The sequence below is a fragment of the Pinus tabuliformis genome, chromosome 7 (genome assembly GCF_031772625.1).
Source record: "Pinus tabuliformis cultivar Carrire ecotype Pingquan chromosome 7, CPIR1, whole genome shotgun sequence".
Lineage (NCBI taxonomy): Eukaryota > Viridiplantae > Streptophyta > Pinopsida > Pinales > Pinaceae > Pinus > Pinus tabuliformis.
This window is the reverse complement of record NC_142293.1, coordinates 1049645570-1049660365: the sequence shown is the minus strand read 5'-3', so window position 1 is coordinate 1049660365 and position 14796 is coordinate 1049645570. Positions and strand designations below refer to the sequence as shown.

At 39.8% G+C, this 14796-nt stretch overlaps 2 protein-coding genes across 3 annotated transcripts in view; both read right to left on the bottom strand.

Annotated features, from left to right (window-relative positions):
• Positions 1–14796, bottom strand: part of LOC149251271 (rho GTPase-activating protein 7-like) — a 351010-nt gene that overhangs the window by 200691 nt on the left and 135523 nt on the right. For both annotated transcript variants that reach the window (XM_089459324.1, XM_089459325.1), the window contains exon 12: positions 4367–4610. In XM_089459324.1, the coding sequence (XP_089315450.1) occupies positions 4367–4610 (244 nt within the window). The remainder of the gene's footprint in view (positions 1–4366; positions 4611–14796) is intronic.
• Positions 7547–9908, bottom strand: LOC149251272 (uncharacterized). The gene is made up of 3 exons (XM_089458573.1): positions 9167–9908; positions 8462–9049; positions 7547–7752 (listed from the first exon to the last, which is right to left on the bottom strand). Exons 1-3 carry the CDS (start codon positions 9906–9908, stop codon positions 7547–7549), a joined length of 1536 nt encoding a protein of 511 aa, XP_089314699.1.

Genomic DNA, 14796 nt, shown 5'->3' with positions numbered 1-14796 from the left:
GATACCCATTCAGAAGCTAGGACCCATATGAGATGTGATTTTCCATCTGGGGATTTAATGAAAACTTGAAAGGGTGTCTTTGATTTCGGATCCGGTCTCCTTCATGGACAGATTTGTATGTCAAGAACCTAATTTATGTCATAACATTGTTCTAAGAGGCATAATGGAGGCTGTGACATCATAGACAGGAGGCGAGCCTTCTTTACCCTCCGATCTGTCGAAACAGAGAACCAATCCATCAAAAAATTGATCAAGCGGCTCAGTTCCGGCCCCAATCTACAATATCTAATGTATAGGATCTGTTGCGGGAGGATAGACACCCAATCCGACGATTTTAGCCATGGTTCTTCTGTTGGGTCCTCTCCAAAGGAATAAGCCTCGATTGTAGTCGCGAGTCGAATCCCCGAACTGAGCAATGCTTCTCCTGCAACGAAGGGCAGACAGGGTAACTTCTTCAGATCAGGATAGTCTGCAGATCCAGGTGGATCCCAGCCTTGCACAGTACGGTGATGCCCTTGACCTCCGTTTGATCCATCCGACATGAGAGGAATCAGAGCCTCTGTGGCACCGCGCATCGAAACCTTGGTCATCTCTTCCATCTCTCCAATACTCCCAAGGACGAATGCCAACTTTGATCAATCAATGTTTGAAGTCTTATGAGTTATTAGATTATTATTGAATTGCAAAGGCTTATATTTTGACTTATATCCCATTGAAATGTTAATGTTCAAATTTGATTACTAATGGTAGTCAACAAAAAGGAGAAAAGGAGAGTGGATCAGACCCTCTAGGCCTAGCTGCCTATATTTGATGACAAATTTGAGTTGTTGGAGCACCGAGAAGTGACCTTTAGGCCTTCCAACGCCTGCAACACAAATACATAGCCCTCAAATCCACTCAAAATGATAGATCGGGCCTTCGAAAGCTAGCAGCCTAGGCTTTTAGGCCCTCTAGTGCTAGCGACCAACCTAGAAAGTGGCCCTAGGCCTAGCGGCTAGGCCTTAAAGGCATTGGATGATCAAACATATTAATCTTGAGCCATTGAAACCTTTCTTGAATGGATTATTGGCTTGCAAAACCAAGGTTAGCCCACAAATTGACAAAACAATATGATGAGAAAAACACTACAAACCCTTGCCAAAATCACTGTAGACCTACAAATCAAATTGTTAGCCCTTAAAATCAAGGGCAAAAATGAAATTAACCCTAATTAGGCATGTTGCTAGGCTTGAGAGAACCTCTATGGGTTTCGACTAGGGCTAAAGGCCCTCAAAATCCTTGCGAGCAAGCCCAAAAGGGCTTAAAAACCCGGCGGCTAAGCCAAAGAGGCCTCCAATTCCTTACGCCAAACTAGCCTTAAAATGTTAAGAAAATGCCCAAAATCACTTTGACCTTGAAGATCCACTTGCAAAACCACTTCAAAAAACAAAAAAAAAATGCTTAAGAAAAACCCTAGATGCAACAAAAAAAGCCCTCTAGGGCTAGCGTTTTCTCTTCCAGGACTAGCATCCAAATTTTAGTGATATGGGTGTTGTAGATCAAACCCTAAGAGACCTAGATCCACCCTCAAATGCCAAACGCACTTCTTGGATAGGCTGGACGGCTCTTCCTATGGTTAACGTTGGCCCTAAAAGCCCAACAACTTTTGCTTTAGATTTGTCTTTGAAACCTTGAGACCAAGTACCTACAAGTCAAATAAATAAAGCCATCCACGAGACCTAGAAGAAAGATTGAAAAAAGTAAAACTCCAAAAATTATTTACAAATGAGGAAAAATAATATTCAAGGGTTAGAAATAATTTACAAATTATTTACAATAATCTACAATGGAATATTGGCTCTAATTAGCATATAATTCATTAATAGCCAAAGAATATATTTTTTTTTAAATACTTTGACGGAAATAATTTTGAATTAATGCACAAACCCAAACTCTGCAAAATAGATTCGTTAGATAAGCTCAGGGTCCAAACAAAATGTGATCACCTCAAAGTCCATGAACTTGGGCTTTCCCCAAGCGTTGAATCACCTGAAAAATCTCTATACACTTGAAAAATAGATCATTAGTTTCATAGGGGTTCAATTCACACAAATAGGCTAGATATTTAGAGATACCTACTAGATCTACCAACTTCTAAGTGTTTATTCTAGCCCAAAACCTCAAGCAAGATACATGTGCTAATAAATAGTCTAACCACTGGCTATGAAACAATAATCTTCAATGATAGCATAAATTAGAGCATTAAACACATTCAACGCATACCATGAATTATTATGCGAGAGACACCTTGAATTGAAACCCCGAAGTCTTTATTAATGCAAAAATTCCAACAAAGCTTAGCTCAGTATAAAAAATAAATGATTTGGTGGCCTCAAGATCAAGATACAATGAGGAGCTTGAGAGCTTCCTTATATAGAAAAGTGAGAGGGAATAACCCCTCCAAGTGGAAATAACAACCAGTTGCATCGATCTATGGCTTGATCTTGCAAGAAAAAATGCGATCCCTTGACCAGTTGGAACAAATCTCCAAAAAATCACGACCTTCTTTGTTCATTGCGCTAGAGGGGTTAAACTTTGACTTCTGGACCATAGAAGACCTCCAAAAAGTAGAATTATCATTACTTGTGCAAAATAATTATTTGCTTGCACCAAAAAGATCAATTTGCTAGGAAAATAATCTTTTCTGCCCCAACAAATTTCTGGACTGGGTCCTTCTGCCTTGGAAAAGAGGCATTTAATCTTTGACTTGAATTTTTCCTTTGAAAATAGCCTCAAATAACTTTTGAGGAATTTTCCACTTGTAGGGTAATTAATTTTCCCTTAATTTTTTTATAATTTCCAACTAATTTAATTTATTGTTTTGCCAAAAATTAAAATAAAGACTCAAGAGGGGATTAATTATTTTTCCACCCTCTTAGTGTATCTAAAAAAATATATTTTGGTAATGGTGTTCTAATTATGAGGAACCATTCACGAAAAATATTCCTAGATAACACTTATACATCAAAATCTTACAATATCAACCCTTTGAAGGGGAAATACACATAGACATAGACCACTTGAGACTCAACCAAATTTTGCGACAAGATACATGATCTAATATGAAAAATACATAAACTCAATAAACACTAGGACTCATCTAAGACCTCATCAATGAGTTCCACCATAGCTTTGGCGTATATCTGGGAGAAAAACTCTGCCAATTATCCATGTTATGAAAAATACATAAACTCAATAAACACTAGGACTCATCTAAGACCTCGTCAAAGAGTTCCACCATAGCTTTGGCGTATATCTGGGAGAAAAACTCTGTCAATTATCCATGTTTACAAACACACATAATTTGGGGAGGTTAAAAAACTCCCTAGATTGAAACCCTTTGAGAAGAATCATAGGCTTACCTATGTGTTGTTACATGGCTTAAAAGTCATACTAGAATCATTTTTACAATACAAAGGTAGAATTTGGGATTACAATGATGAAATTGGCTAAAAAATATTGCCGGTTGCTTTATACCCTGCTTCTTGGATTGTTGACATATACACTGCTTCTTGGATTGTTGACATATACATGGTCAACAAGACCCATGTCGATGTGGCGCATGAAGTGTAATAAGGGTGACATGGCACCATGGTGGCATGACACCTGGCACATGAAATTGGGCCAAAAACTAGTGACACATGGCACTCATGGAGGAGACCACGTGGAGGGTGTGATATTGGCATGACATGGGTGTGATGTCACAACGGGTTGACGTCACCCTAGCAATTTCAAAAGGGGCATGAAGATTTTATTTCCGAGATTTATGGTCGGGGCAACATCAAATCAGCATGACATCATGACAAAAGGTCTCGCAAGAGTGGCAGTATTATAGACTGGTGGACGGAGGCTGGTAGACAGACATTATGCGTGGCATTTGAGGGGAAAATCGTTGTCCCGGGCACCGGGAGACCGGGTGGCAGCGCAATTTTATCAAGTGCATGGGGACCGAGGGTAACAACACAAATGTATCCTGCCTCTGGAATCTTATCTTTAAAAAAAACAATAAACTGCCTGAATCCTTAACTGAAAAGAAAGATATGAGTCAGGCATTCAATGGGAAAACATAGGCACATTCCCACTGAAAATAGAGTAACCTTACCAGATTTCTGATAAAAATGGCAGCAACAATAAAGTTTGGTAAGAGTCAGTCGAGGAATTTGTTTCATCAGGCTACAAATTTGTGATGAACCTAGTAGGCTTTCTCAATTGACAATAACCTTGCAATGCATATGTCTTTACATTTTCGCATATGCTCTTGACTAACATTGTGAACTTATTGTAATTTCTCGCTCTATACATATACTAAACCATACAAGAAGCTTACCTCAAATATGTTGTCATACTCCTCTAAAAGAATCGTAACAATTGCCTGAGCATTATTAGCTGCAGCAGCTGCTGCAAGAAGTTGAGCAGCATTGTCCCCACTGATGTCGGATTCATCCTCAAGTTCACATTCACCTGCTAAAAGTGGCCTTAGAAGCAAGGGTGCCATACAAGCTGCAACTGCTGATGAAGTCATCCGATTCTCTGAAGTATGTGATGCTACAGCATGCATCATCTTAAGCACCCTGAAGCCAAAGTTCAAACTTCAAACATCATCTTCATAAGAATATTTTGTAGAAAAAATCTGAAAATCACTGCATCTCTTTCTAAAAAGAAAAAGAACATAATAAAGACCTCAGGCTGAACGCTATAACATGTAGATAAAAACTGTAAGTAACACTACAGACATTTTAAGAAGTAATACAAGTGACTTGCACCAACACAATATCTAATACAATTAAGCTAATCAGTTTGCTCATCATATGGGCATTATCGTAATTCCCTTTTGGAGTCTATTCATATAAAGGATTTTTAATTCAAGAATCAATACAAATCCCAACGTCAAAATAATAATTTGCTAATAGTATGTAGATAAGTTCAACCTGAAGCTCCACCCACTTCTACCAAATTCCAATACTTCTATAGTCACCAACAAATGTAACACAAAGTGAGGCTCTGATCAACTCCTTGCAAATAGATGAACATATAAACATTCTTCATCAACTGTAGCATATTTGATACCAACTCCTGCTTCATCTTCTAATATTCACAATAGCATAATAGGAAAATAGGCAGATTAAGACTTCAAGAAACTGAGAGTCTGTTCACTCACATTAGTACTTTAGAAGGCAGTTGTCCCAGTAATATCTGGACATGTATATGTATATCATTACTATCTTGTCTTTGATGATCTGGCCTACACTTTGGTTTATGGAGACCCTTTTGTTTGTGTACTCACAAGTGATTACTGCTATTGATATAAATCAAGCAAAATCAGATGTGTTTGCAACTTTGTGTCCTCCGGAGGCTTGACGAGTCACAATTAGCAACATTTTTCATTGACATGCATGTTATTGCTTCCATCAAATAAAACATTTTTTTACAACAAAAGGGAAAAAGGGAAAATTTCAAAGTAAAGCAACCTCTCCAAAAACTATAATGGCTAGTTAATTAACAGTATTTCCGCTCACCCATCTAAATCTTAATAATGTAGAACAAATGACAAATTATTGCACTTGATTCCTAAAATAAATTTCTTGCAAGCTTATATAAAGTAGATATTCTCTTGATCACAGAAAGAAGGGGAGGATGAGCTAAGCATCTAGGGCTTTGCAGGTTATGCAAATGGATGACAAAATCATTGATTACATTGATGATCCCTTTCAAGTGCAAGCCATCCTCACCAAGAAACTGGCAATGGTCAGATCCCTAGAGGAAGGTAGGGTAACTACATTGTGTGAGGTGAAAATGATAGTGATCAGAACCTTTATAATCATACCCAACTATCCACTCATGTGGCATATAAGCCAAGGATAAGCAACTATGGATGCAAGCTAAGCTCTATCGGAAATTCTAGGTGAACAGTGAAGTCATTGAAAGAAACGCGGGGTAAAAAGATTCCTAGCAGGTTACGAATTAACTCCTCTTGGCTAGTAACATTCCCTTCATCTCCATGAGCAGGGGGTTCTGTAGATACAAGTGATGATAGACCAAGCCGACTGGCAGATCTGCTATTCCCAACCTTTGATAATCTGGCATGCAAGAAGGGTGGACTTCTATGGAAAACTTATGGTAAATTAATGAATTAGAAGGAATCGGGAAGTTTTGTTTTTCTTTCTCAGGAATCCAACGAAAAGAATAAGGAAGTTTGTTAAAGCACAGAAGAATAAGGTCAAATTAGTGTTATGGGAGGACATCAAGATAAATCAGGTCATGGAGCTAGCAATCCAGGCTCTAACAGAGTGGTTCTTTGGTAGGCATATGTCTGAGAACCAACTGTGGGATTGGCTGGAAGAGGAAAGGAAAAACAGATTGGATAGGAAACTCCAGATTTGGTACATCCTTGAATTTCATCTATTAATATAAGACTGTCTGGCGTTCATCTTCAAGGCTGATGAAGATGCACTAAAGATTTTAGGAACAAGCTGGTTCTGGGGGCATAATGATAAGCTAAGGATAAACAACTATGGATGCAAGAATAGCGATGGGAACTTCTAGAATCATACCCAACTATCCACTCATGTGACAAATAAGCCAAGCATAACCAAATTATGTGTGCAAGGTCAGCACTGTAAGAACTTTTGGGAGAGTGCTAAAGCCATTGAAAGAAACTTCAGGTGAAAAGATGCCTAGCAAGCTAAGGACTAACTCCTCCTAGGGGATTAGTAACATTCCTTCGTCTCCATGACCAAGGGGGACTGTACACACAAGTGAGGATAGACCAAGCTCACTGGTGGATCTGCTATCCCTAACCTCTGATAATCTGGCATGCAAGAAGAAGATCGAACTTCCAAGGAAGACTTGGGGTGGACTGGTAAATTAGAAGGAAAAGGGAAGTTTGGTTTTTCTTCTTGGGGAGTCCCTGGCAAAGATTTGGTAGTTGATGAGGCAAAGAAGAGTGAGCTGTTGAAGGAAAATCCAAGGAAAGGAGGAAGAAAGTCTGTTAAAATATGGAAAAATAATGTCAAATTAGTCTTAGGGGAGGACATCAAGATGAATCAGGCTGTGAAGTTAGCAATCCGTGTTGAAATTTTGTAGCTATGGTCATTCTTCATAATTATATTTTAGCCCTTGTAATGTATAAAGAATTTGTAAGACATATTCTTCATGTCATTTTGATTATTTGGCCCTTGAAAGATTTTATATATAACCAATGTTCCACCAAGTTTCCGGGAAGGGGAAGAGCGGGAACAGGGATACGCACAAGGGGGATGTATATAAACAACCCCAAAATTTAGGGAAATGGGGGGGATATCGGAGTCATAAAAATTGCTGGACACCTAATCCTCTATGGGTTAGAGTGGAAGCCGAATAGACTAAGGAAGTCCAAGAGACCTTGGGATGTGGAACCCAATGGTCAAACCATGTACTATAAATGTATATCAATTGTTAATAAAAAATGCACTCTCATGTTTTATCTTTCATAATTCTGTTATTGTTTATGTGTGTGTTTAACATGGTATCAGAGAGGGCGAATTCTGGCCCTGCTTATATTTGAGTCACTGTTTTCTTGTGGCCTTTCTCTCAGCATCAGTTCTGCCCTCTGCTCATCAAACATGCTACCATACCCTGTCTGCTTGTCAGAACTGCTGCCCTCCATCGTTTCTCTGTTTGAGAGCCAATACCTAATTCTTCCTTGAACAACGCTTAGTTTTCCAAACTTGCAACCTACAAACACTCACCCAATAACAACTCTCTGCGGTCATTCTCTACGCTCAATCCTTCTAAAACCTTATAAATAACGCTTATTTTTTCCTACTGTTTGTCAGGCTTGTAAATAATGTCTCTGCCCACCATTGCTGGCTACCAAATGCACTTGACAATCCATAACAATTTTTACAGTGAAACGCTTGTAGAAGACAACGTTCATTTTTTATCATTGACCTATCTGAGGGCACTATTGTATACCAATGTTTTACAAAACGGACTCGGATTCGGACTCGGTCGAGGATCGACTCGGAAACGGAAACGGAAACGGCAATGACTCGGCCGGCTCGATTTCAATGACTCGGTCGTTGTAAAAAATACATTAAATATTTATTTTTTTTATAAAAAAACATAATTTTAAATAGTTTAAACATAATTTTAAATATTTTCATTCAAGTTTCCAAACACACAACATTATAATATACATGGAAGACAACATATGATCAAAGTAGGCTCATGAACCAATCCATTATATCAAAATGGTACGGTGTACCCAAGGGCCAATGGCAATAGTAAATACATAGTCAACTGTAGTCTGTCATACATGATCAAAGACTCAAGAGTCAAAACAAAATACAAATAACCAAGGAGGCTAGTAGCTACTGGCTACTGCCAGAGGAGCCAAGATCATCTCGACCAATCTCTGGATCATCATCATCAGAGGCAGAGCCAGACAAGGGGCCCCATGGCTCCTCCTCATCATCATCGTCTCCAATTGCAACTGTAGAAGTGGTGCCAGTACCAGTACCACTAGGTTGTGAAGCAGATGCAAGCTGAGATAGAGTACAAATGCGGCTGCGCTTCTGTCGTGGCTGAGCAGAGGAAGGCGAAGCACCTACAACTGGAGTCCTACTAGCTGGCTGTGAGACTGAGGCTGGTGGATTGGGATCTGCATTCAACTGAACACGCTGCAGTGGATCTCCAACATCAAGTTCATCAAGATCCTCATCAGGATCAAACTCTGGTAGACGACTCTCCACTACCCAATCTGATGTTGGATCAATGTCTTCCAACACAATGGGATCTGAATCAGGTCTTTTGTTCAGCAATTGGTTCCGTCTGAGCCGAAGGTTGTATTGGACAAAAACTAGATCATTCAACCGTTTTTGCTCCAAACGGTTTCTCTTCTTTGTGTGAATCCTCTCAAAGACAGACCAATTGCGCTCACACCCAGATGCACTGCAAGTTTGACTCAAAATACGAATTGCAAACCTTTGCAATTCAGGGCACTGGCCACCAAAGGCCTCCCACCATTGTGCTGCAAAAAACATAGGAGTGTAATGAATTATGAGTTAGATGAAGGCTGAAGCTCAACAAAATTACAAATTATATCTAACTTGAAATTGAGAAATTGAAAATTGAAATTTTTGTTTACCTGGCTCATCTGCTTCTCTTGCAATCTTTGCTAGGTTCTTCCCAAAGGTACCTGTTGCATTGGTGAAGGATGTGACCTGCTGATGTATCAGTAGCTGATCAGACTCCGATGGGACCATGCGCTCAATGCAATCAACCAGTCCATCTCTGACCTCCCCCCTCAAAGCTCCTGACTCCTTAGCTTTATAATGATACCGTGGGTTCAAAAAATACCCAGCTGCATGAATAGGGCGATGGAGTTGATTGTTCCATCTTTCATCAATGATTGCCCAAATGGGCCCATACTTTGCCACTCTATCCTTGTATGCTGCCTTTATTTGCTCCTTTGCTTGATCCATAGCCTCATAAATGAAGCCCATAGCCAACCTTTCCCCATCCACCAACCGCAACACCTTAACTAGTGGCTCAGCAACCTTCACAATCTCTGTTGCCTTTCTCCAAAAAGTTTCATCATGGACTTTCCTTCTCAATTCTCTGCCTTCTGGTTTGTTAGACCAACTGCTATTATTCCAATCATCACTGGAAAACATCTTTTGCAAGTTTCTATGTTGGGAAAGCATAGATTGCAATGTCAAAAAATGTGTAGCAAATCTAGTGATGGCAGGCCTAATAATATCCTTGCCTCCAGTGTGTTTCCTCATGATACTCAAAACCAGTGTATGATTGTAGATAAATTTTGTTATGCTTTTGGCATTATCTACAGTGTTTCTGACCCAATCTAATTTCCCAATATCCTCAAGCATGAGGTCTATGCAATGTGCAGCGCATGGGGTCCAAAGATGGTCTTGTGTTTTTCCTCTAACAGTCTACCAGCAAGAACATAGTTAGAGGCATTGTCTGTGATGATTTGAACAACATTAGCCACCCCCACACCCTGAATAACCTCATCCAATAGCTGAAACAACAAGTGGCCATCTTTTACCTTATCAGATGCATCAACTGATTTTAAAAACATGGTTCCCTGTGGGCAGAAGACAAGAAAGTTTATGATGGTACGGTTTCTTTGATCAGTCCATCCATCTGACATGATGGTACACCCTGTTCTTGCCCATGATTCCTTGAAATCTTGCAAATACTCATTAATTGATGTAATTTCTTTCTGCAAACGAACCCCCCTTAGCTCTTGCATAGTAGGGCCTTTGAAGCCTTTTCCAGCAGCATGTATGGCCTCAAACATAGGCTCATAATATGGTGAACGAGCAGCATTAAAGGGGATATCAGCATCATACCACCATCTAGCTATGTAGTCACAAGCAGTCTCCCTCAATTCTTTCTTCCAATGGTCATCTAAAGTGGGCTGAGAAAGACCTTTACTAACTTCAGGACCATGTGCATCTGATGGAGAGGAGCCTGAGTGAGTGAAAAAACTTTTGATAGTCCCATCACCCTTCATTCTACCCTTTCCCTTATCTTGAACAGAAGCAAAAGAGGGAGGAACATAACGGAAAGGGTTTGATGCATCAGTTTGAGGGATAGAGGAAGAACCCTCAAACTCATAGTGGGGGTTGGCAGCCATCATTCTTTGTATCTCCCTCTTCCTCCCAATTTCAGCCTGTATCTCTTTTTGCCTAGTCTTATCTGCTTCAAATTTTTCAAAGCTTTCCAACAAAGTCTTTCTAATCTCCCCAATTTCGGGGGATTTACATGCAGTAATATTGCCTTTAATCCCTGCCAAGTGTTGTTTCAGCCTATGAATCCCCCCAGGACCTGACTTAATTTTCCTATGGCAAAACTTGCAACACATCTCATCATCAACCATTTCAACATATGCCCAAGCAGCATCTTTTGCTCTAGGTGCCATTTTTTGACTAGGAAAACAATCTGAAAATGAAAAAAAAAAATAAAAATTGATTCAATGTTCATTTATTTGACTAAAAACACTCTCTAAGCTATCTTTATATGCACCTAAAATTTAATAAGTAAAAACAGATTTATAGAGGTGGAAAAAAATACCTCCAGGCACAAACTGCCTCCTCAAACTTGCTCCAAAAATCAGCTCCTCAATGCTGCTCCAAATGGCTGCCCAAGAAGCTCCTCACTCCAGCTACAATGCTCCTCCAAGACTCCTCACTGCTGCTCCAAAACAAGCTCAAGAACTGCTCACTAACTCTCAAAGAAGACTCTCACTCAAATGCATAAGACTGCTGTGAGTGAAATGAGAGCATTTGGCTGTCTTAAATAGAGTTTGGGAGGGGGAAATGGACCCCAAATGCATTTAACTAATCACATAAACCTTTTCATGTCCACAAACCCTAACTAAATCAGCCAAAAATCAGCAAAAAATTAATTTTTTTTAAGTTAAAACGCTGCCCAGCGGGTTCCAAACGGTACGGCCGTTTTTTGACGTGACCCGGCCGGGTTGACCGGGTCAGCTATGACCCGGCCGAGTCATTGGCTGACTCGGCCGGGTCATAGCTGACCCGGTCACCGAGCCGGGTCATAGGGCCGAGTTGAAATTTTTTTGGGTGACCCGGAACGAAACGGCCGTTTCGGAGTCAACCCAGCCGTTTCGTAAAACAATGTTGTATACTACATTGAACGTTACTTCTTTTGATGTCGACTGTCCTCTGGCTTCTCTGTCATTGTGATATTACCTGTTTTATGTGAGTGCTCTTCCTAACATCTATGCACTTGATTGTTTCTCTGTGCATATACTGTATGAGGTCAATTGGGGGTCCATCTACATGTCGTTCTAACCTATCATTCCAGAATTCTCTGTCCTCCTGCTACAAATCATTTGTGTGGTTTTCTGTCAGCGCTGCAGACTTTTGGCATTACATTCAATCATAGTCTGATCACTGCGTTTCTCTTAAAATTTTGTGTACCATTCAGATTTCTCTATACCTTTCTAGCACATCCACCATCCTGAAACCGTCAGACGTTACATTCCTCCAACATTGAATCACTATTTGAAGTGTGGTCAGCTTTGGTGGTTGGTTTTGTGACTGCTGTATTGGAGATGGTATTTGCAATTGAAGCGTCGAGAACCTGACGTGAAATATAGTCGTGGTGCTTGACCGCACTCCATAACCAGCGGCGGGCCTACATTGAAGCCCTCGAACCTTCTTCAACTTTCTCTATATGGCCACTCTAATATAATGCGAGGGGGCAATTGCACAATCTGTACATCAACATCCTTGTGTGGTATAGAATTTCCAAGGATTTGTTGTGTCTGCAGGCAGCCTAGTTCACCCAAATTTGTCCTCCATGTGAGTTGAAGCTTGCCAAGGCTGTTGCTTCCTTCAACTTCCACTAATCTAGAGTCAACAAAAGGTTGTCTCAATTGATATAGAATTATCACCATCATCTGTCAAAGGAGTTGCAGTCCAAGGTTGAACAGGCTCAAATTGGAACTGATCCATGTAAAGATGTGACTTTGTGTGATTTTCAATGCAAGCTTCCAAAAATGTGCTTTCCTTGATAGAGCGCACCTTTGTTCTCAGTGAAAGTGGATTAGCCACCACAAATTTGAAAAACTGAGGAAGATGCTTCCGCTCCCCCTCTGCATCAATGTACACCACCATACAAACCAGCGTGTGTGCTCCTAATTCTTTGATGTCGTGTTCTATTATGAAATCACAGCGTCCCCTGCTCTTATGGACTCAATGGGTGACTTTGAAGTGTCTGAAAGTACCAACCATTGTCATTCTGTTTGCATTTCTGCTTTAATGACCACGTTTTTGACTTCGTAGTTAAGGTGATTATGGTGATGCATCGCTGCAAGCCCTTATTCCAGATAGACCATCCATTGAGATGCGACCCATTTGATCTCCAAAGAAGCTAAACCCAGGAATAGAAGGAAGGGAAAGGCATATTAGTCCCTGTTGTTTGGATTCTATTCACTGCAAGTGCGCGACAAGGCCTTTGATGATTGAAAATTCATCAGTGGACCTCCCAAGCCACAACTGAGCCACAGCTGGAAAGAGAACGAGTTCCCTTCTTATTCTGCTGGTCGAATCTTGAGAATAGAGGTCGTATTTTGGGAAAAGAGACAAGGCCGAGTTCTGGTTACTAATGGCACAAGTTCTCCATTAAAGGAAATCTAATCTCCCTCTTGTATCAGTGCAGTTATTTGCTAAAGTATGGACATGGTTCTCTGAGATCAAAGGACAAACCACATTACCCTTATCATGGGAAGAATCACCTTAGTTCTGAGTCGAGTTTCTGGCTGAAGGGACAAGATTCTATCACTGTTGAGAGCCATATCGAATTCTGAGTGTGAAGTTGAACCTACCTCACTAAGGGACCGATATTATGAAGTGATTTATTGGCTGTGAAGAGCATACAAGAGGCTACTAAACCAGTTGCCCCAGCAAAGAAGCCAGCTGCAAAGAAGGCTGCTCCAGGTTATATACATTAACTGTCCAGTTATATACATTGTTGAACATTGTCCATAAGTATAACACTGTCCATATACATCGTATTGTCTCATTCTTTGTGTGTCTGTTGCGGGACCTGGGCGTTCTCTGAAACTATATATTTATGTGTTGTTTGTTGACACTAGTCAATTCAAAGCGTTGAATTGGTTATGTGTGTTCTCAACGATATATATATTGAATTGAATGTGGTGAACATATATGCCTTTAATTACATATATGTTGTTGATTCATAAGATGGCATACATTGGATCAGTTGAGATTATATGACTATATTTGCGCTGGCTATACTTTGGAGTTAAATATGTGATTTGGTTTCAATAAATTTTATATGTGCATTGAAGACAAATTTATGTCAGTAGAAGAGTCACAGTTGTAGGAGCGGTTCTCAGTTTGAACAAATTTATTCCATTCAAAGAGTGAAGTCAGCAAATAAAAGGATTTTCCAGTAGAAACACATATTGGTATTTTGGCATTTTTGTTTGCAGCAGGTGTTGAGATAAAAAAGTTTTCAATAAGAACCAATCTACATTGTCTAGTTTGTTGGCTCCTTGCAAACTTTGGGAAAGAAAGAATTATAGTGTTGAATGAATACTTAAGTTGCTTCCTGATTTGGAGGTCGAACGGATACAAACACAATCTACATATATATGCATTCATTCCTTGTTACTTCGACTGTTGCATAAGAGTTTGGTGCGCTGTATAAAGGCAATGATTGTTTTGACAATTAAAAGTAGTCTTTTGTGGAGGAAAGTTTAGTCGGTTGTATTGTCAGAACATAGTGTGGGTCATGAATAAACTCTTATTTTTATGTAATGGATTGTAATTGGTGCTTGCTGGTTGCACACTGATCATTTGTTGCACATTTATAAAGGATATTGTTGTGTATTGTGAGTGGGTATTACTTTTCTGCATTGAGTAATAGTTGTGATCAGTTTTTTATGGTGTAATTCGGACATTGAAAAAAATGATCAGAATCAATGAAGTATTAGAGTTCCTCAAAACTCTGATATTGTCTACCACTCATGATACATTAAAAGTCAGCAAAGTTTCTCTCACGGACATTCAAGTTTGTCTACAAAATGCACAAGAGAAAATTGATTTTTTGCAGCTCGAATCTCAGCGACAGCAAGAAGAATTAAAACAGAGGAGTCATCATTCTGAACCTGTTTCAGTTCAGAAGATTGAAACGGAGTCCCATAAAGCAGCAGTTGTACATGCAGATGCAAAAGTTCGGTTTGCACTTCCCAAGCCC

Excerpts from the sequence above, each read along its gene's own strand:
- LOC149251272 (XM_089458573.1), bottom strand. The coding sequence starts at position 9,908 with ATGCTTGAGGATATTGGGAAATTAGATTGGGTCAGAAACACTGTAGAT. Across the intron at positions 9,050-9,166 it reads AAGAGAAGCAGATGAGCCAG|CACAATGGTGGGAGGCCTTT; the intron begins GTAAACAAAAAT and ends TGTTTTTTGCAG. Across the intron at positions 7,753-8,461 it reads GCCATGGGGCCCCTTGTCTG|GTTGCAAGTTTGGAAAACTA; the intron begins GCTCTGCCTCTG and ends GAGTGTTTGTAG.